Here is a 22315-nt window from a genome sequence, read left to right as displayed (position 1 = left end):
CCAAAGAGTTTGAGGTAGGGTTGTAAACTTGTAATTTCGGTCGAGTTAGCCAGATTTTGAGCCGAGCGTAATTCGAACCGATTTTAGTTAAGTTGAGTCGGGTCAACAAGTTTAACTAATTGAGTCTAAATCTCTACATGAATTCGAATTGTTTAATACTAAGAGGCTCGTTTAGCTTAATGAATCGTTTTTAACGAGTCGAATAAGCTGACTCGTTTAATTTTATATTTAATCAAGTTTAAACTTCTACTCTCTCATAAAAAAAAGTTTAAACTTTTACTTGAATTTTGCTTTTTTAATTTACAAATCGAATTGAGTTAGCTTATTTAGCTAAATGAACCGAGTTCAGTCCGGCAAACTTGTGAGCGGCCCGATTACGGCTCTAATTTAGGTTTAGAAAAACAAAATTCTCTATCAAATATCATGAATCAGACATCTACTATAAGTATTTTAAAAATCATATAAGAACAAGTCCAATACATTGTTATAAGTGATATCTTTTCTATAATTTGAAGCCAAATATCAAAAGTTTCAACTTCAAAATATTTCTATACTTGGATGCAAATATGCATATATGCATAATTGATTTAAATTTGAAACCAATGATATATTTATGTATGTAACCATATCATCAAACTACCATAAATGAGATGAATGTTGTTGTGCTTTAAATAAAACTTAGAGTAAAATGACAAAATTTAGGTAAATTAAAAAATATTTGGTTTCAAAATGCATCTAGCATTGAAGTTGAAGTTTTATTTTAGTATCAAATAAAATAAAATGAGATGAATGTTGTTGTGCTAAATGATAGTAATAGTTATAAATATTTTGCATCTTGTATTAGACTTGTTCTAAAATAAATGTTTAAGCGGAGCTTAAGCAAAATTATAAATATAAATATATTGATTAATGTAAAATTAGATATTTAAACGTTTAGTGAAATTCAAGTGAATTTAAATAAATTTGACCCCTTAAACAGGTCTTTGACCAATCAAACAGAGGAATTAAAAGTACATCTATGAAGTTACTATTATATTGTACTGTCTGAAAACGAATGCGGTACAAAGAAAATTACTACGTATGTTCCATTAGGATATATATGAGAGTACTGTTTACACGTATTTTGAGATTTTTATAAAATTTAGTTTTATAATATATTTTTAAAAATTTTATTTTAAATAAAAGTTTAAACATAAAATTTTAATTCAAAAATAATAATTTAAAAATATATTATAAAACTGTACTTTAAACAAGTATTTAAAAAATGTCAAAAAATGATGTATAAAATCTAATGGGAGAAAGCACTGCAACAAATATCTGACCACATGTATCATACAATGATATGGCAAGTCAGAACAGATAAGGCACCCAGAAAATTACAATTAACAATAAAATATTATCACTACTTTTTCACTTGCCGGGACATTGGCTCAAATTTCGACTTTTTATACACAGAATATGCTTGTAGTCGTAGTATTTTCAGCCAGGCTTTGAAGATAGTTAGTTAGTTGACAACCCCTTTATTTTAATTATATTTCAAAAAGTTGTCAAAAATTGTCAATTTCATGATAATTTACCAACTCCAATATATAGATGACAAAAAATCTCCGATTTAACCAATTATTCCTAATTATCAAGATAGTTGATATTCCCGATTATTCCCGATTAATTTTCTGCAAGATAGTTGATCGATCTGATTTTTGATTCTGATTAATTTTTATAAGCTTTTCTTTATTGGAATACATAAAATGGTTTATTAAATTTAGAATACTATATTAATTTAAATATGAATACTTATGAAATTTATTATATAATAAATATATATTTATTGATAAATAATTAATATCATCATAATAATATATTAAATAATATTTTAATATTATAATATATTCAATTTTTACTCCGATTAATTCTTTTAATTAATTCTAAATCGATCCCTCCATCTTTACTGTAACACCGCCAAAAATATATAAAAATATCAACTTTAGCAATCGTTCAGTAACCACTCTCCAAGATACTCGTATATTTTGTGGACGTAAAAGATAAAAACGACAACAAACATACCAAAGTAACTGTAAGGTCTTACTTAGATTAACAATAATACAAAAAAGCAAGTAAAAGGCTACGGTCAAACGTCAAAATTGGGGGGCAAAGTGTACTGGTGAACCAGTAAAACATCAGATGCACCCAAACAATTACAGTAATAACAAAACTTCTTTTGTGTAATGACCTGTTACTTTTTCTATTAATAACAAATTTAAATACTCACACACATTTTTTTTTTATCCAACTGTCTATTTCTATTTTGTAAATTGTTCTTGGACTTTGTTGATAGAGAGAGTTTTTGGACTATAGCTTAGGAGGTGTGAATAATCTGAATTACACAGAATTTCTTAAATATAACAACAGAAGTACAGAACCCATAAAATCAGCTATTGAATTCTTAGATTTTTCAATTTTCTTACAATTTTCAGAGACAAGAAGCAACCAAATGATAAAAGACAAGTGTTAAAATGATGATGTCTTGCCGTTTTACTGATTAATAAAGAATCTGTGGATGGTGACTTTGAATTATTTGTGTTGTTTTTTTATGCAATTATTGTTTATTAGTCATCAGCTTCTACATCTCAGTCACCACAAACAAAATAAATTGACAGCCATGTGAATTTGCAAGCATAAATCAACATCAACCAGACTTTTGAAAATCATCATCAGGGCTCAACATTTTGCACATGACTTGAGTTTGATGCACACTAACGTATAATGAAGCTAGAAGAAATTGAAAGGCCTATACTACGATTAAAGTAGGAACATACAAAGGAAAACGATAATGTGTTTGTGTTGGGTGAATGGGCGACGGGGGATGGAAAAAAGAGAGGCTACACAAGTTCCTTAATCTTGGGGGTAAGAATAGGAGGATCGACATCAATACCCATATTAGCTGCAGTACCAGCTATGATTCTCATTGCAGATTCTATGCTTGAACAATTCAAGTCTGGCAATTTCTCAATTGCAATGGTGCGCAGCTGGTCAATTGTGACTTTCCCGACTTTCTCTAGTTTTGGGTCTTTTGAGCCTTTCTCTGCTCCTGCAAAATTGTTCAGATTTACGAATCAGCTCAATAAGCTTGCTTTTGCAATTCCTAATTATAAGCAGGTGGTCAGGAAACAACAATAATTGTATCATTTTACCAGGAAAATAATTGTATCATTAGTTAACTTGACCAAAATTTGGTCAAAGTGACGATATAAATGGGAAGGAGGGGAGTATATAAGTTCTAAGTAATCTTTTTTCTGAGGCACTGTTTCAAACTTGGGCTGGTAGTGAATTTGCTTTTAAAGAAGATTCTAAATCTCTGGTACCAAATTAGAACCGCTGTCTTGTCCTAAGATTTTTTTTGTTTCTGCTGTTTCATCTTAAAATTATTACCTAATAAAAGCATACAATAATACAACGATTATTTATTGATTGTTTATCACTTCTACTGCCAAATAAGTAGAATAAATCAAAATCACTATAATCAAGTACATAAAACAACCGTAGACAACTGCGATTTGTGGTACAAGCAGTATCGCGCTCTTTACGGTACAAGGCAAGAAAAACACTATATTGGCTATTTTTCCTAAAAAACTTGGCAGCTGCGTAGGAATTGCACTTCAGAAATGAACCATCAATTCCACCAAAGGACTGCAGACATTAGACACTTTCTGTTTTCTATCAACTTAGGTCATTTCTTTTCATAATTTGTTGACCATAGAATCCATAGCATGTATTTTATGTAACAAGGATTCTAATATTTCCTCTTATAAAAAAGTTTTAATAACACTTAGCAAGACAGTGTTTCAAGTAATCAAACCTTTTGGCATTGTAGCTTCTCAGAAGTCTAACTTTACCTCAAGTGATATATAAGATACATTATCAACCCGCAATGAGATTCCAAAAGAGAGGACGCAAAATAGCTAACCACAATAAGGGGACAATCAAATATTAAGTCTCTGCTAAGGAGGAACTAACACGTAATGCATTCACTTTAAGACTACTTAAAGAATGAAGACTTGACTGGTGACTCAGCAATTGGCATCTATAATTTTGAAGCAGTTACAAGATGTAGAATTGTAAAATGCCACACAATGTTTATTGTGTCATTATATGGAAGAATTGTCCATTACCGGAGATATGAAACGGCAGTTTATATAGTTGAGGTACACACTACACAGTGGACTTTTACCCTGAGGTAAGTCACCCACACAAAAAAACTTTGTATCCTGTTAAGTTCCAGAAAACAAACTATAGAGTCGTTTACTGGTCTAGATAGGGAAGTTAGAAAAGAAAGATTTTATGTAGCCAAACATCCCAAACCCATCTACTTTGAGAACAATGAGCTTTGATTTGAGGCGAGGCTCGACCTACATCATTTGTGGTGCCCAAGTGATGAGTTTCACATGTAAAACTCCGTAAGATTCATCTTTTAATTTCCACGTCTTGATGATCTTGATACACGTGTTCGATGTTATTTAACATCTCTAGATAGGCTTCACTGTATCTATATGGCCTCAACAGGACGATAGCAGCTTACTATGCATTTTTCACCTCGCACCAAAGGGATCAAACCTAAAGAACGCTACCCCCCTCTCCCCCTCCCCCCCAAAAAAGAAAAAGGATTCCCTCTACCGTTCAATTTCAATGTATACTGATATCCTCTATTCCTACTAAGGTAATTTATATATTCGATTACCATTAGCATAAGAGATAATTTTACCACAGATGGTTTTCGAAGGAGGGAGTCCAATTTTTAAGTTCTGGACATGGATTTTGACATGAGCTGTTACATTAATAGTTTCGAAAACTTGAAAGCATAGATATAGAGTGTGACACTGTCCGTATTACCACTATCTCTTTGTATTCATAAGAATTTTAATACTTCTATGATAAAGTGATGCATCAAAATACATTGATTATTGTAAATCTATGATAAAACTCTGTAGCAGTTTCAAGAAATCGCACTATTGCCCTTACCTCACAACAGGATAACCATAAACATAAGTGTAACAATGTATTGACTTTGGTAGAAACATCATAAAAGTACATCGTTTTAATTATTTCAAGAAATATGCTTGATACTGTAGAACTACGAAACTTTAAGGCAACTGATCAAAATAAGTACTTCTAGACAACTTATCATACCTGCAGCCTTAAGAAGCAGTACTGAAGCAGGTGGAGTTTTCAAGATGAAAGTGAAGCTTCTGTCCTGAAATAGAAGCAATAATGTAAACATACGAAATATAAGTGTATGTGTACTGAAGTATATGACCCTGAAACCGGTCTAAATTGTCTCGTCAAGCTCTTAGCACTTTTCATTTAATAAATCTCACACCATAATGAGATAGATGAGTACTAAAAATCAAAAAGGTATCAAATTTGTGCCAAAACCTCTCAAAAATGTGAAAATCGTTCTTGGCAGTAAATTTAGTTACAAAAATGTTTCATGATATTTCAGTTGATGTTTTGAAGTGGGTTTCGCACTCTTTCTAGAGTTTTCGGTAGAAGTCCTGAGTTGAAATTTTAAATTTCTAAAATTTGTTGCATGTATTCACAGAATATGTGTGGGCTTGTTCTGGATGAGAAGTAGCTTCGCCAGGAAAGCTGGTTTAAGAAAGTTAACTAAAAATTAGGGAAACGGATATTTAGCAAAAAAAGGAAAAGGGATGTACCCTCCCCACTATATGTCTAAATCCCGCTCGAAGAGCAGGGTGTGCGAGAGTAGAATGTATGCAGCCTTGTCAAACCCATGACCATTTGGTCATAAATTGGGTGCCTACATTCTATAACACTGGTCCAACTCAACTTCTTAGCTAGTTTACGAAGGTGACCTTGTAAAAAACAGGTCTAGGGCTCATGAAAAATACTATACAGGGACCAAAATTTCCAGCCTTTAGAGATTGCATAAAAAAAATAACCTCGCAAGTCACTAAAACTTCCAAAAATCTCTGACACTAGATGGTACCGTTGATTCAAGTATCAACGAATAGTTTACTACAACTGAGTCAATATAATTTTTCCCTTCAAGTTGTTCATTTAGAGCTTGCAATAGAAATAGTGAAAATCTCAAAATACAATAATTGCTGCAATTCTATGGTGCAGGAAGTAGAAGAGGATGACATGATTTACTAGCGTTGAATGAAATACTTAAAACTTTTTGGAACTTACTTTGAAGACTATTGTTGAACATCAAGAGATGTGTGTGTGTTCATCATTATGAGAGAGAGAGATGAGAGAGATATGGAAAATACTAACTGTATTATTATTTCAACTGAAGTCTATACAATGGTATATGTACTGAAAGAATGTACAGGGCGGGAAAAGCTGTTACGACTAACTAACTGATGCCAAAAGAGGGGTAACAGGATAAATAGTAAAACTAAACTATTATTTACAAAGAGTGATGTCATTATATACTAAGTAATATGTCCAACACCCCCCCTCAAGTTGGAGGTGGAGTGAACACCCAACTTGTGAATGACAGAGCTATGTTGATGTCCGGTAAGAGGCTTTGTGAGCACATCTGCCAGTTGCAGGGAAGTTGGGACATATGACAGTGAAATGAGACCTCCAAGAAGTTTTTCCCGTACAAAATGGCAGTCAATATCGATGTGTTTCGTTCGTTCATGGAACACAGGATTTTTGGCTATATAAATTGCAGCTTGACTATCACATTTGACATAAATAGGCAAAATATCAGGTACATCTAGTTCATGTAATAACCGAGATAACCAAGCAAGTTCAGCAGTAATTCGTCTAAGAGATCTATACTCGGCCTCTGCAGAAGACAAGGAAATGGTATGCTGCTTCTTTGATTTCCAAGAGACTAGACTACCCCCAACTAAAACAACATAACCACTGACAAATTTTCTAGTATGAGAGCAGGAAGCCCAATCAGCATCACAATATGCTTCCAATTGAATATTAGAAGATTTATTAAAAAACAAACCCTGAGAAGGATTAGCACTTAGATATCGGAGAACATGTAATGCAGCATGCGAATGAGGGAGCCTTGGTGTAGCCATAAATTGGCTTAAGTGTTGTACTGAGAAGGCCAAATCTGGGCGAGTGCTAGTGAGAAAATTTAACTTTCCCACTAATTTTCTATATAAAGCAGCATCTGAGAATAAGTCACCTTCAGTTGGTGATAATTTGACTGATAAGTCAAGTGGACTAACCACGGGAGGACTGTTCAAGTGACCAAATTCTGTAAGAAGATCAGTAGCAAATTTTTGTTGAGAGACAACCATCCCATCAGGAACATTTGAAAATTCTAAACCGAGAAAGTAATGAAGAGACCCCAGATCTTTGATCTTGAAAGCAGAGTCCAAATATGACTTGATGTGAGAGATTTCAACGTCATCATTCCCAACAACCATTATATCATCTACATAAACAGCCATATAAACAACAGAATTGCCAGACTTTTTGTAAAAGAGTGAGTGATCATTTTGAGAAGATTGATAGCCTTGAGAAATTAAAGCAGTACTAAGCTTTGAAAACCAGTTTCTAGAGGCCTGTTTGAGGCCATATAATGACTTTAAGAGTTTACAAACCAAAGTAGGATCAGAAAGGAAAAGACCAGGGGGTGGTTTCATATAAACATCTTCATGGAGATCTCCATGAAGAAAAGCACTGTTAACGTCAAGTTGATACATTTTCCATCCTTTCTTAACAGCAACTGCTACTAGGCTCCTTATGGTGGTCATTTTGACTACAGGAGAAAAAGTTTCAAAATAGTCTATACCCTCTTTTTGGGTAAAACCTTTAACTACAAGCCTAGCTTTGTATCTCTCAATAGAACCATCTGCATGATGCTTAACTTTAAAAACCCATTTGCAACTAATGGCCTTTTTGCCAGGAGGAAGAGGAACTAAGGACCATGTATTATTAGCTTCCAAGGCAGAAAATTCGTTTGCTATAGCCTGTTGCCACTCAGGAAATTTAGATGCTTCTTCATAAGACTGTGGCTCAGCAGGAGGTAAAGATAGAAAACCACTGTTACAACAAATGGACTGAACAGGAGAGGATGTGTGAGATATACATAAAGATGTGATTGTGTTATCACAGGAGGTTTCACAAGCATTAGCTTTGCAAGATGATGGAAAAGAATGCACATAATCTTTGAGATAGGTAGGGAGTTGATGAACTCTGGTAGATTTTCTAACAAGAGGAGGTGTGAAATGATTTTGAGGTGAAGTATCAGTATTATCAAAAAAATCAGTATCGGGTACAGAACTTTGTGAAATGTGAGTAAAATTGTTATGTATGAGAGACATAGGAGATGTAGAATCATGGTGTGGCAGAAGAATATCTTGTGGAAATTCGGTATCAGGGACAGGTTGCGGAAAGAATGTATGAGATACAATTTTAACAAAAGGAAAAATCTTTTCGTGGAATATGACATCTCTGGTAAAGTAAATTTGTTTACTATGAAGATCTAGAACTTTGTAAGCCTTTTTACCATAGGGATATCCAAGAAAAACACAAGCACTAGCTCTAGGAGTAAATTTATCCCTAAAAGGAGGTGGAATTGTTCTATAACAAAGGCAACCAAAAGGTTTTAAATGAGAAAATGTGGGTGATTTATCAAACAGTTCATATGGAGATTTGCCCTGTAGAACCTTGGAAGGAAATCTGTTAATAAGGTAGGTTGCAGTTAGGACACGATCACCCCAATAACAAAGTGGGAGATTAGACTGAAACAAAAGGGCTCTGGATGTTTCTAACAAATGTTTGTGCTTCCTCTCAACAACCCCATTTTGTTGAGGGGTATAGACACAAGAAGTTTGATGCATAATGCCTTGAGAAAGAAGGTAGGCTTTTGCATCTAAAGAAGATCCTAATTCTAATGCATTATCAGTTCTAATGCATTGAACTTGTGACTTAAATTGGGTTTTAATCATTGACAAAAAATATTTGATGAAGGTAAAAGCATTACTTTTACAACTGAGCAAGTGAGTCCATGTAGTTCTGGTATAATCATCAACCAAAGTGATAAAGTATTTGTACTTGTTATAAGTAGGTGTATGATAGGGACCCCAGAGATCAATATGAATTAACTGAAATTTAACAGTGGAATGAACAGAATTATGAGAAAAAGGCAATCTGTGTTGTCTTGCCTTAACACAGATATCACAAGCACTAAGAGTATCAATGTCAGATTGACTAGAATCATTATTACAGAGAGACAATTTCTTGAGTTTAGATAAGGGTAAATGACCCAATCTAGAGTGCCACAACAGGAGGTTCTTATTACAATTTGAACTAACATTCATACTAGAAAAAGGAGTAGCAGCAAATGTTGATGAAGAGGATAGAAGATAGAGTCCTTTGTAGAATCTACCAAGAGCCAGAGGGTTCTTCAGAGAAGAGCCCTGCAAATAGCATATAGCAGATGTGAAATTAACAGAACATTGCATTTGTTGTGTTAATTTGCTGATGGAAATAAGATTGTATTTGAAAGAAGGAACATAAAGCACATCATATAAGACAAGACCATTGGATAAAGATATATTTCCTATAGAGGAAATAATAATGTGTTGACCATTTGGCAAAGAGATTGTGGTATTGTGTGTTATGGGTTTTAAGGCAGTGAACAGATTTTTATTATATCACATATGGTCAGTTGCACCACTGTCAATTATCCAATCATTTCCTTGAGAATTCGATAAGCAAGCAATTTGCGAGGAAGGAACAGAAACAGTACCAGCAAAGTTGGCAGCAGAGACTTGAGATTGATCAGATAACTGGGATTGTTGTGTTGCAGACTTCAGTAAATTCATAAATTGAGCACAGAGTTCTGGTGTTAGTCCAGGTGATGGTTTTGCTTCAACAGCAGGGGCATTTTGAGTAGGAGAATCAGATCCTGGATTAGAGCTTTCAACAGAAGCAGCAAATTTCTTAGCCTTGGTAAATTTAAAATCAACTGGGAAACCATGTAATTTGTAGCACTTGTTAATGAGATGTCCTGGTTTCTTGCAATAGTTACAATGTAATGAACTCCTTTTCGCATCAGAAAACCCAGATTTAGGTCTGTTAAACTGATTTTGAGCTCGGGGAAAATTAACATTCAATGCAGCAGAATCAGGCAACAATTGTCCAGAAGAGTGGATTTCTCTTTGAGCTTCCTCTTGGAGAAGTAGATTGTAAACATGTCCCAGAGAAGGTAGAGGTGATCTCATCAATATGGAACCTCTCATCATATTATAAGTGTCATTAAGACCCATGAGAAACTGTATGACTTTCTGATCCTGTTGAAATTCAGTAAGTTTCTTCGAAGCACCACATGTACAACCACAAGTGCAAAAAGGAACAGTGCAGAGTGAATCAATATCATCCCATAACATTTTGATTTTAGTGAAATAGGTAGCAACAGTAGAATTTCCTTGAAAATCTCTGATAATTCTTTATGTAGTCCAAACAAGTGAGCTCCATTAGAAGTGCCATATCGTTCTTCAAGTTCAAGCCACATTTGATGAGCCGAAGTGGAGTAGATAACACTACGGCCAATAGATTTTGACAAAGCACCAAGGATCCATTATATAACCATATCATTACAACGAGTCCAGCTCTTAAAGGTAGGATCATTAGGATCAGGTTTGGGAAAAGAGCCATCAACAAAACAAATCTTATTTCTCGCGGATAAAGCGATCAGAACAGAACGTTTCCAGTTGCTAAAACCATTGCCGTCAAAGACGTCATTTATCAGTTTCATTCCAGGATTATCAGAAGAATGCAAAGTGAGAGGATTATCATGATCAAGATGAGTATGAGATTGAGTGAATCGATGAGGAGTAGATTGAGATTCAGTGTTGTTATGAGAGGTAGATGCCATATGAATTAATTGAGAAATCAGAACAAGTTTCAAGTAAAAAATGGTTGAGTCATAAACACAAACACGTAGAGTGCAGTGAGATATGAGAACAGATTTATATGAGGAGACTAGAAACACTAACAATATACACGATCTCGGCAAGATTGTGCAGAAATGAGAATCGATAAGAATAATCAATGAAAAAATGCAAAATTATGACCAGGATTACGAAGAACTACAAATCAATACGAGAAATTTACGAAAATTGCGTAAGATTTATCAAGAAGAGTAGGTAGAAACAAGTAAACTAAGCTTGAGTTACTAGATTAGTATAGAATTGTGTATCTAAGATGAAGAAATGATCAACTTAACTGATGAACAAGATGAAGATCATGGAATGATGAATTATCGCCATTAACAATCATATGCGGAAGTAGACAAGAGAAAACAATCACAGTAATTCCATTACTGCTCTGATACCATGTTGAACATAGATGTGTGTGTGTTTATTATTATGAGAGAGAGAGAGATGAGAGAGAGATGTGGAAAATACTAACTGTATTATTATTTCAACTGAAGTCTATACAATGGTATATGTACCGAAAGAATGTACAGGGCGGGAAAAGCTGTTACGACTAACTAACTGATGCCAAAAGAGGGGTAACAGGATAAATAGTAAAACTAAACTATTATTTACAAAGAGTGATGTCATTATATACCAAGTAATATGTCCAACAACTATGGCGGAAGTAAGTAACAGACTCTAAAATCTTTGATATATAACTAAAATTTGAAAGGTTAGTCATTGCACCACAGTATTGACCCGGCAACTTAAGGACTTCTAATTAAATTTGTAATTTGAATGAGGTGAGATCTGTATGATGACAAAGTGAACTTCAACTATATATATTCATGTTTTCATATCATGGAGTTATAACTTCTAGTACAAAGAGGACTTCATTTAATAGAATGCAGAAGTGAGCTGATGCTACATCAATAAAATCAGTAGGAACAACGAAAAGAGAACCCCGATGACATGACAAAATTAGGAAAATATAAACTGGCAAGAAAGAGAATTCAGAAAAGTGACACAAAAACTTACATCGTAAACAGTGATTTCAACAGGAATGATATAGCCAGCTTTATCAGCAGTCCTGGCATTGTAATCTTTACAAAAAGCCATGATATTCACACCTTTAGAACCAAGTGCTGGCCCGACTGGAGGAGCAGGAGTAGCTTTCCCCGCCTCCAGTGCTAGCTTTATCATTCCTGTCACTGCAGTAGATAACACATATAAACATAATTAGCAGAATTAATAACAGGGGAAAACTAAATTTCCGATTAACTATTGAAAATGCTGGGTGAGGCTTTCCCCACACACATATCAACCAACAACCTACCCCTTCCACAATGTTAAGTTATGAGCTAAGCTTCAAGTATTTGGAGAGGGGATAAACATGTATACAAGGAGAAGGGAATGATATATAAGTGAGAAGGGCATAAAAGGTCATCATGCTTCTGTTAATACGCTCCATCACATCAAAAGTTCATTTTTTAAATTGAAGAGTGGATCTCAATAAGCTCTTCTTTGGGAGAATATTCAACCTTGGACTACAAACTTAGATTTATAGCATAATGGGCCATTAAGAATTCAAATTCAAGACCGCTGGATAAAAAGAGTTCCTATATCATGTCTAATCAACGTTACTGACCAAAAGAGCTCCAGTATCATTTTAAGTTACCACTCTCCAAAAACCTCAATTTCTTAGGAGAAGGGCTTAAATCACGGCACTGTGTTAATTGCAGCACCTTCCACAACCAAGTATGAACACAAACACTAACAAAAATTAATACTCTAAGGTCCTGTCCAAAGTAATGCACTTCATTTCGTTATCGATAATGATTTGCACAAACCTTATCGATAAAGAATTGCACTTTCTCATTTTTTTCTCTCTTAAATCCTTCCCTTTCGCATATAATTCACTTCACAATGCTAAATTAAATCCCCTTCCCATTCTCTTCAAAAAAAATGACCACAACAAGCTCAACCAAAACCGTAAATTATCCGAAAAACCTAATGTAGTTCTTAAAATGTACTATAAAACACATAAAGACACATAAAAAAACACATACAAAATATACCCAAATGAAATTAAAACCATAAATCACAAAAAAGAATTGAAATATATCAAAAAGGTGTTACCTTTCTTGGCTTTGCCACCAGGCTTAGGAGGGGCCATGGCTCTAACAGCAAATGGTCTAGAAATTGTTGTACTAAACTTCTTAGCCTTGAGAAAATTGTGGGTTATGTTTGAATTTGAAGATAAGGTTGAGGAATTGCAAAACAGTGAAGATGAGAAAACATTGTTGGTTTTAACATTCTTGTTTGAGTAAGTTGTAAGAGGTAGATGATAGATTGTTGGGGATAGTGTTGAAGCCATGGTTCTTGCTTGGTTGTGGATAATATGAAAGTTGTGTGTATGTGTGTGTATTTTCCACAGAAGTGGTTCTTGATTCCTGGTGTAATTTGTAGTTCGAGATAGAAAGGTAAAGAAAGGTAAAAGGTTGTTGATGTTCACCGAGAAAAAAAACAGTAAAAATGAGTGACAATTAAATATTGTAATTTTAAATTTTTTGTTTGTATTATTCTTCATTCTTAACAAATTTTTTAAGTTCATGTAATGATATATGCGTAATAGAAGAAATGTTCAAAATACTACTTTCCAATATCAATTGTTCAAAATATTGATTGACGGTAAGTTCTGTCCAAAATATTCGTGAAATATGTATTACAAATATTCGTATTCAATTTTTAAATTTTTATAAAGCACACGCATGTTCTTTTCCGCTAAGCAAAATATGTTCAGCTTTTGGGCAAAAGGAATATGCATCCTTTAATGCCTATTTAATAAAAACAAAAACTGAACACACATACACATATGCGTGTTTTTTATTAAAATTTAAAAAATTGAATATGCATATCCCTAGTACGTATTTCGTGAGTAATTTGGACATAATATATCGTGACATTTTTGGGCATTTGTCCTCAAATATTGGGTATTTTAGTTTTTCACCCTGTGTTAAACCTCTTCAAGGTAACATCATTGAGACCTATTAAATTTATACTTTAACAATTTTGTTATTTTACCGGAACTAAAATGAAATGTGTAAATTTTATGTTGAAATCGAAATAAAATATTATTTTATTATGTTATCGACTATTACTTTATCAAGTTTCAACTCTATTATGGTGTTAATTGTAAATATCATTTATTAATATTCAATCAAAACTATTAATATATAAAAGCTTTATTGTACTTTCATATAATGTTTCTTTTGTTACAAAATGATACAATTTTATTTTATTTTTTCAATCAAGTACGAGTAAAGCGAGTAAAATTAAAATTTAATTTGAAGTAAAAAATTATTGAGGAGATAATTTTTGATCTAAAATTTATGTATTGGGTGGAATATACATAATAAGATTTTAATGTAAATAAATATTGTTTTTTTCGGCAATTATTTTTTATGACAATGTTAGAATTGTTTTTATTTTGTCATCAAAGTTTTTATAGTCCGATTTTCAGTTAATAAGAGCCGAATCAAATTGTAGCTTGAGCCCAAGAAGACCCCATCAGCCCATTCATATCTCAGTACGCTTATATATTGGATAAGTAGGGAAGGGATCAACAATACTTCTCCTTCTACCCGCATAGTCAAACACGTATAAACCCTAGTACGTGATTTTTATTTTTTTATTTTTTACTTTTATTATCATAGCAAACTCGTAGCCGTTATACGCACTGTATAGTTCGTTGAATCGTGCATGCAACAGAGAAATCGGATGGCGACGATGAGCACCAATGAATCAATAATAGAGGATGCATTAGAGGCGGAAAGAAAGTTTGGATCTGGCGAAATATTTAGGGGAAGAAAGCTATTTATAGTGTGGTGTGCGTTGTTATCAGCTCTTACTGTGTACATCCCGACAACAATATACGTAGTACTTCAACAAGACAGGGTGTATTTTATTATAGGCTTTTCGTTTATTTTTCTTTGTTACGGTGGAATTGTCTGTGCTGCATTTGTTATGCCGGTTCTCTCTCAGACAAAGGCTTATGTCCAAGCTAAGCTGTTGATCAGAAAAGCAAAGCACTTGAATGTATGAAAACCCTAATGTATCAAGTTAATTATTGTTATTATGATTAACTTGTATAGCCTCTCTATCTATTATAAATAAATTTTTTAATATGATTAATGCAATCGTTGCGTACAGGGATTTTTTATATATTATAACCTTACAAATTGAAAAAATATTCTATGAATATCTTGAAGCACAATATAATCGGACTCTTAGGTATTAGGACCTAATTATGTTTAAATCTTAACAGAAATCTTCTCCTAAATTTTCTCTGTCTTTTTAATAAGCTTTCTACTCAATTTTCTCATATTCTGCTAAATTTTCCTCTTAACACAAATTGGCATCTTAAAATTTCGGATCTTAAAATTTCATTATCATATTAGTATGTTCTTAAACTTTATTTTCAATTAAAAAGTTAATTAATTCATTTTCTCTTTAACACTCTCCATATCTTAAATTACTATCTAACAATTCTCTTAAACTAAACTAAATTACTAAATTAGTTTTTGAAATATTTAAATTAAATTTTATTATATTTTATAATTAATTATTGACTAATAAATAATATAATTTAATAATTTTAAATTTGTGAAAAATTAGAGAGCGACTTATCTCATTGAAGTAAGCATTTTAACTAGAGAGCCATATTTGAAACTTATGTATTTATTATATTTATTTATATATTATTCAAAATAAACAAGACCAACTAAGAAATGTAGTAAACAAAATATCATTTTAGGAGGCCGTTGCGAAAAACAGATAAATATTTGATATTTTTTTTTAAATAGTTTTTGTTATGAAATTAGTAAAGTAATATTTTTAACAAGGTTTGATACCAAAATTAGTATATGCTTCCCGCAAAACTGAAAAGAAATTTATCAAAATTATGAAATGACCTGCTTTCTCTAAAAACATATTAAAAAATCTCAATTGCAAATATAACTATTTACTAGCCTATAACTCATGAAATGCACGAATTTTTTTTTAATAATAGTTATCTTGCTATTAGTATCATAATTCATTTTTAAATTTTAAATTAAAATTTCATATTTAATTTGTAATCTTGGTCTATTTTATATGTACTCTTCATTATTTGTGATGTCAATTTTAATATGAAAATAAATTTGTCATTTGAAATATCTAGAATTATGACCTTTTGATTTATTTTCATATTTAACTTTAATTATTTTGATTGTTTAAATAAATTTGAAAGAGTTTGACTTTGAATAAAAGAGTTTAGAATGAAATTGATCGTAAGTTGTATAAATTCTAACTACAACATAATTAATAGAATTTAGAGTTAATGAATAGAGTTAATTAATAGAGTTAATAGAATTTATAGTTTGATCTATTAATTTATAATTAAGAAAAGTAGAGTTAATGAATACATAAAGTGCAAGCAATATCAGTAAGACTCCTGAAACAAAAAAGATTTAACCTGCCACTCAAGAATTTTCAGATGCTCCCTTGGTTTTTCAATGTCTTGAATAAGGTTCCAAGAAGAATTCGGATCACAAAAACACACTAAGTCAAATGGTTGTTTTTGAATATCAAAAGACCAAGTTTAGTGATTCCATATCATAGTAAAATATTATCTAGATTTATGACCTTTTGATTTATTGTCATATTTAATTTTAATTATTTTAATTGTTTAAATAAATTTGGAAGTTTTGGCTTTGAATAAAAGAGTTTAGAATGAAGTTGATCGTAAGTTGTATAAATTCTAACTACAAGATAATTAATAGAACTAGCCTAAAACCCGTGCGATGCACGGATTATTTTTAATATTATATACCTTTTAAATTTAATCTGAAGTGAAAATTTTAAATTTGGAATTTTTTTATTAGAAATTTTTAATAATATAATTTGATAATAATTTTAAATATTCACGTGTATAAGTTAGTGATATTTTAGTTTAGAAAAATGTCACTGGTTAAAAGATATAATTTATTGATGTTTATATGTGTTTTTATGAAAGATAATTTTGTTTTAATTTAAAGGTAAATTTTAGCTCATTTATAAATTATCTTTAGTTTGGTATACCGACCACATCCAAATAATTATATTCAGATTTATATATATTATAAAAATTAAAGTCATCACGTAATTATATAAACCAAACATTGCAACCACAACCTAATATCAAACTTTTAATATTTCGGCTTTTAGGGTTGGATTCCAATTATCCGACTCTTTTAAGCCTACATTATACATACCAACGAATTAGATAAATTTTAATTTTATTTTAATACTAAATAATAATATAAGAATCATCTTTAGTTGAAATTTAATTTTATTTACCGTAGATCAATTTCTTTTTCTATTATAATTCGATTACTAAGGCTAATAAAACTTTTAAGTAAAATAAGGGTAATTCAGTAAATTCAGCGTGTACCAAAAAATAGGTACCGTACCAAAATATTATTATAATTACGATGATCAGACCAACTACCGATCAAACTTTCATTGTTTCGTCTTTAATATAATAGTATAGATTTATAGTTATGTTGTATACGTACTTTACTTTTAATAAATAATCATATATTTTTTAGAAGGTGCTAACAATTTTTTAGGAATGTGTTAAACAACCGACCAAACGAAGTAAGGGTTCACTTATAAATTGAAGCTTTAAATTGAGTTGATTAACATGTATATTAACAAAATATTATATATAAAAACAATTTCAGAGGCATAAATTTACCTGAAGATGAAGGTGGTATGTTAGATATATTTGATAATGTCATGACTAATATGATTTATGTTTAGTTTTCAGATCTTACTTAAACATGACAAATCAGTACTTAACTGAAATCAGCACTTATAGTGAAGTTAGAACTTAAGTCATCGGTACTTAAGTTTCAGGAAATATTTATCAGGAGATAATATCAGGACTTAAAGGAAACGTTCAGATATGGAAGACGGCTGATTGATTGAAGAGAAGATTGAGACAAACGTAAGAAGAGATATGCATGAAGAAGGAATTCTATGAAGAATAGAATACTTGAAAGAAAAGATATCTGATTGATATATTTTAGGAAGCAGAATTATATTCCATATCAATTAGCGATTATCTTGTAACTGTGTAGTATATAAGCACAGACATAGGGTTTACACTATAAGTGTTATCATTATCGAGAATATTATTCGTTGTAACCCTAGCAGCTCTCGTGATATTTGTTCATCACTGAGAGAGGACAGTTCCATATTGTAACAGAGTTTATTACTTTGAATAAAGTCTGTTTTCTGTTACTTGTGTTATTAGAATTCGATTTGATTGTGCTATACACTGTATTCAACCCCCTTCTACAGTGTGTGTGACCTAACAAGTGGTATCAGAGCCTATCTGTTAACACACAAACAGTTTAAGATCCAAAAATAATCATGTCTGAAGTAGAAACTCCAACTAAGCCCATCAAAACTGAAGAACCTCCAAAGACACAAATCCATAGTCGATATGAGACTATTAGAGTTCCCATATTTAAACCGTCTGAATATCCCATATGGAAGGTGATGATGACTATGTTTCTGGAAGCTACAGATCCAGAATATCTTGACAGAATCAAGGAAGGATCTCACAATCCAACAAAACTCGCAGTTGCAGTTGTAGGTGAAGCAGCAAAGTCTGTACCAAATGAGAAGAGTGATTACACTGCTGAAGATATCGCTTCAATTGCTAAGGATGCTAAGGTACAACACTTGCTGCATAGTGCCATTGATAATGTAATGTCAAACAGGGTAATTAACTGCAAGACGACAAATGAGATATGGGATGCCTTGGAAACAAGATGTCAGGGAACTGATTCGATTAAGAAGAACATGAAGACAATACTCACTCAAGAGTATGAACACTTTGGCTCAAAGCCAAATGAGTCATTGACTGATTTATATGACAGATTTATCAAATTCTTGAATGATTTGTCACTGATTGATAAGGAGTATGATCTTGAAGATTCAAATCTTAAATTCTTGTTAGCTCTTCCTGAAAGCTAGGATTTGAAGGCAACAACTATAAGAGACAACTATAATCTTGATGAAACGACTCTTGATGAAATTTATGGGATGCTCAAGACTCATGAACTTGAGATGGAACAAAGAAGCAAGAGGAAAGGAGGAAAGTCAAGGACAGTTGCTCTTAAGGCTGAAGAAGAATCTCCCAAGGCAGCCACCTCAAGGAAAGGCAAGGGTAAAGCGCTCTTCACAAAGTCTGATACTGAGTCACCAAGTTCTGATAGTGATGGTGACTCAGAAACTGAAAGCTCTCCTGAGATGGATGCTGATGAAGAGATGATGAAGCTATGTACTCTTATGGTGAGGGAATCACAAAGATTGCATACAGGAAGTTCAGGAAGGGAAAGAAGTTTTCCAGGAAAGGTGCAAGTTTTGATAAGAAGAATTTCAGAAAATCTGAAGGTAAAGGAGGGAAGTCTGACAGAGGAGATTACACAAATGTCAAATGCTACAACTGTGGTGAGAAAGACCACATATCTCCTGATTGCAAGAAAGTGAAGAGTGACAAAGGCAAGGCTCTTGTCACAAAGAAGAAAAGCTGGACAGACACCTCAGATTCTGAAAGTGAGGAGAACTATGCCTTGATGGCAAATGCTGATATGACAAATGCTGAAAGCAGTACTGAAACTGCTGAGTTAAAGGTACCTCAAACTACTTATGCCTTTCATACTGATGATATTAATGAGTTGAGAAGATATCTTAAAACCATGTTCATTAGCTATAGAGATCAAACTTTAACATGTGAAAGATTAACTTCTGAAAATCTTGCTTGTAAAAAGAGGAATGATTATTTAGAAAAAGAGTTAGTCATGTTCCATCAAACTCAGAAAGATAGAGATGATACTTTCTATGTTAGAGATGAAGTACTTAAAATGAATGAATCTCTAAAAGCTGAGTTAGAAAAGGAAAGAGAGATTATCAGGACTTGGACTAACTCTGGCAGAACAACTCAGAATTTGTTAAGTAATGAAAACTGGAAAGAGGGCTTAGGTTATGGAGATGATAAGAATGATAAATGAACTGTAGATATTAAGCCTATAGTTGTTAAACAAAAGCCAAAGTTAAAACCTGTTAAGTTTGTAGCTGTAAAGTCTAAAACTGAGAAATCAGAAGTTAAAAAGGAAGTAACTTCTGACAAACTAAAACAGGAAAAGACAACGGAAGTTAACATAGGCCTAATGACAAAGAAGCAGCTTAAGCATAAGCTGAAAGACGTTAAGAATGCAGACAAGGTAAAATCACCTAGGAAAAATAGGAATGGAAAGGAAGGTGTAAATAAAAGCAATGATTATAAACATGTTCCTAATGCTTCTAAAAAAACATGTCATAACTGTGGAAGTTCTAACCATCTGGCTTCTTTTTGCAGGAAGAATAAGAACATAAACTCCTTACCTTCAAAGTCAGGAGTTAAGAGTCAGTCTGTTAGATATAAGCCACAAAATCCTTATTTTCATTGTGGTAGTTTATGGCATTCCATTTATACTTGTAAGGAATATCATAGTTTGTACTATGATTATTATCAAATAAAACCTTCTTTAAAGAAAGTTAGCATTGTTCCTTCTAGTGTAAGTTCTGATTCAAAGTCTGATAGTGTAAATTCTGATAAGAAAAATGTTAACATAAACTTTGATGCTAAATCCGCTGCAAATGTTAACAAACTTAATAAGGCCAAAGGATCCAAGCAAGTCTGGGTCCTTAAAACTAATCATTAATGGGCTTTGTGATTGCAGGGCAACGGAAAAAACATCCTAGTTCTGGACAGTGGATGTTCAGGACATATGACTGGAAATAAAGCCCTGCTATCAGACTTTGTGGAGAAGGCTGGCCCAAGAATTTCTTATGGAGATGGCAATATTGGAAAAATATTGGGATATGGAAATATCAATCTTGGGAATGTCATCATTAAAGAAGTAGCTCTGGTCTCAGGACTTAAACACAATCTGCCGAGTGTTAGTCAAATCTGTGACAGAGGTTATCATGTGGATTTCTTTGAAGAACACTATAAAATTGTAAGCAAATCTACAGGCAAAGTTATTCTGAAAGGATACAGGCATGGTAACATTTATGAAGCCAAGCTTTCAATAAGTACTGATGGTTCTGCAATCCGTCTGATGAGTAGAGCATCAATTGAAGAAAGCTGGAACTGGCACAAGAAACTCTCTCATTTAAATTTCAACAATATAAATGAATTAGTCAAGAAAGATCTTGTGAGAGGACTGCCAAAGTCAGTATTTGCTCCTGATGGCCTTTGTGATTCTTGTCAGAAGGCTAAACAAAGGAAATCTTCATTTAAGAGCAAGACTGAATCATCAATTCTTGAGCCTTATCATCTACTACAAGTTGATCTATTTGGTCCAGTGAATGCCATATCTATTGCAAAGAAGAAATATGTTATGGTCATAGTGGATGAGTTCACCAGATACACATGGGTGTATTTCTTGCACACAAAAAGTGAAACTGCATCTATCTTGATTGATCATGTCAAGCAACTGGATAAATTGGTTAAAGACTCTGTGAAAATAATAAGAAGTGATAATGACACTGAGTTCAAGAATTTTACAATGGAAGAGTTCTGCAAAGACCATGGAATCAAGCAGGAATTTTCTGCTCCTGGAACTCCACAGCAAAATGGAGTTGTTGAAAGAAAGAATAGAACTCTCATTGAAGCTGCACGAATAATGCTTGATGAAGCAAAGCTTCCAACCTATTTCTGGGCTGAAACTGTGTAGACTGCTTGTTTTACTCAGAATGCAACACTCATTAACAAGCAAAGAAAAACACCATATGAGATGGTGAAGAAAAAGAAGCCAAATCTGAAGTATTTTCATGTATTTGGATGCAAGTATTTTGTTCTTAAGACTCATCCTGAACAGCTATCCAAATTTGATCTAAAAGCTGATGAAGGAATCTTTGTTGGATATCCACTTTCCACAAAAGCCTTCAGAATCTACAAATTGAGAACAAGGGTGGTCATGGAATCTATCAATGTCTCTTTTGATGATAAGAAGATTACAGGACTTGAAGATTTCAATGATCATGATCAGCTGAGATTCGAAAATGAAGAATTAAATCCTGATACTGCAAACTCTGATGGATTAAACTCTGATGTCATTGAAACTGTGGTGACTACGTCAAAGGAGAATACACCTGTGCAGGGGGAGCAGACTGAAGATACAACCACATCTCAAGAAGCATCAGAACATACAACTGGCTTTTCAAGTTCTGATTCGTCAAGTTCTGATAAACCAAGTTCTGATAATTCTGAAAATTTAAATTCTGAAGAATCCAATTCGGAGAGCATACTTTCAGGG

At 32.8% G+C, this 22315-nt stretch overlaps 1 protein-coding gene across 1 annotated transcript; it reads right to left on the bottom strand.

Moving 5' to 3' along the window:
- Positions 1-2646: 2646 nt before the first annotated feature.
- Positions 2647-13372, bottom strand: LOC141698113 (uncharacterized). Its single transcript, XM_074502731.1, has 4 exons — positions 13059-13372; positions 11958-12130; positions 5185-5248; positions 2647-3088 (listed from the first exon to the last, which is right to left on the bottom strand). The coding sequence occupies exons 1-4, from the start codon at positions 13294-13296 to the stop codon at positions 2880-2882; spliced, it is 684 nt and encodes a 227-aa protein (XP_074358832.1). The 5' UTR covers positions 13297-13372; the 3' UTR covers positions 2647-2879.
- Positions 13373-22315: the final 8943 nt, after the last annotated feature.

The sequence above is a fragment of the Apium graveolens genome, chromosome 11 (assembly GCF_009905375.1).
Source record: "Apium graveolens cultivar Ventura chromosome 11, ASM990537v1, whole genome shotgun sequence".
NCBI classification, from domain to species: Eukaryota; Viridiplantae; Streptophyta; class Magnoliopsida; order Apiales; family Apiaceae; genus Apium; species Apium graveolens.
Note: the sequence above shows the minus strand (reverse complement) of the source record. Positions and strands in the feature narration are given on the sequence as shown.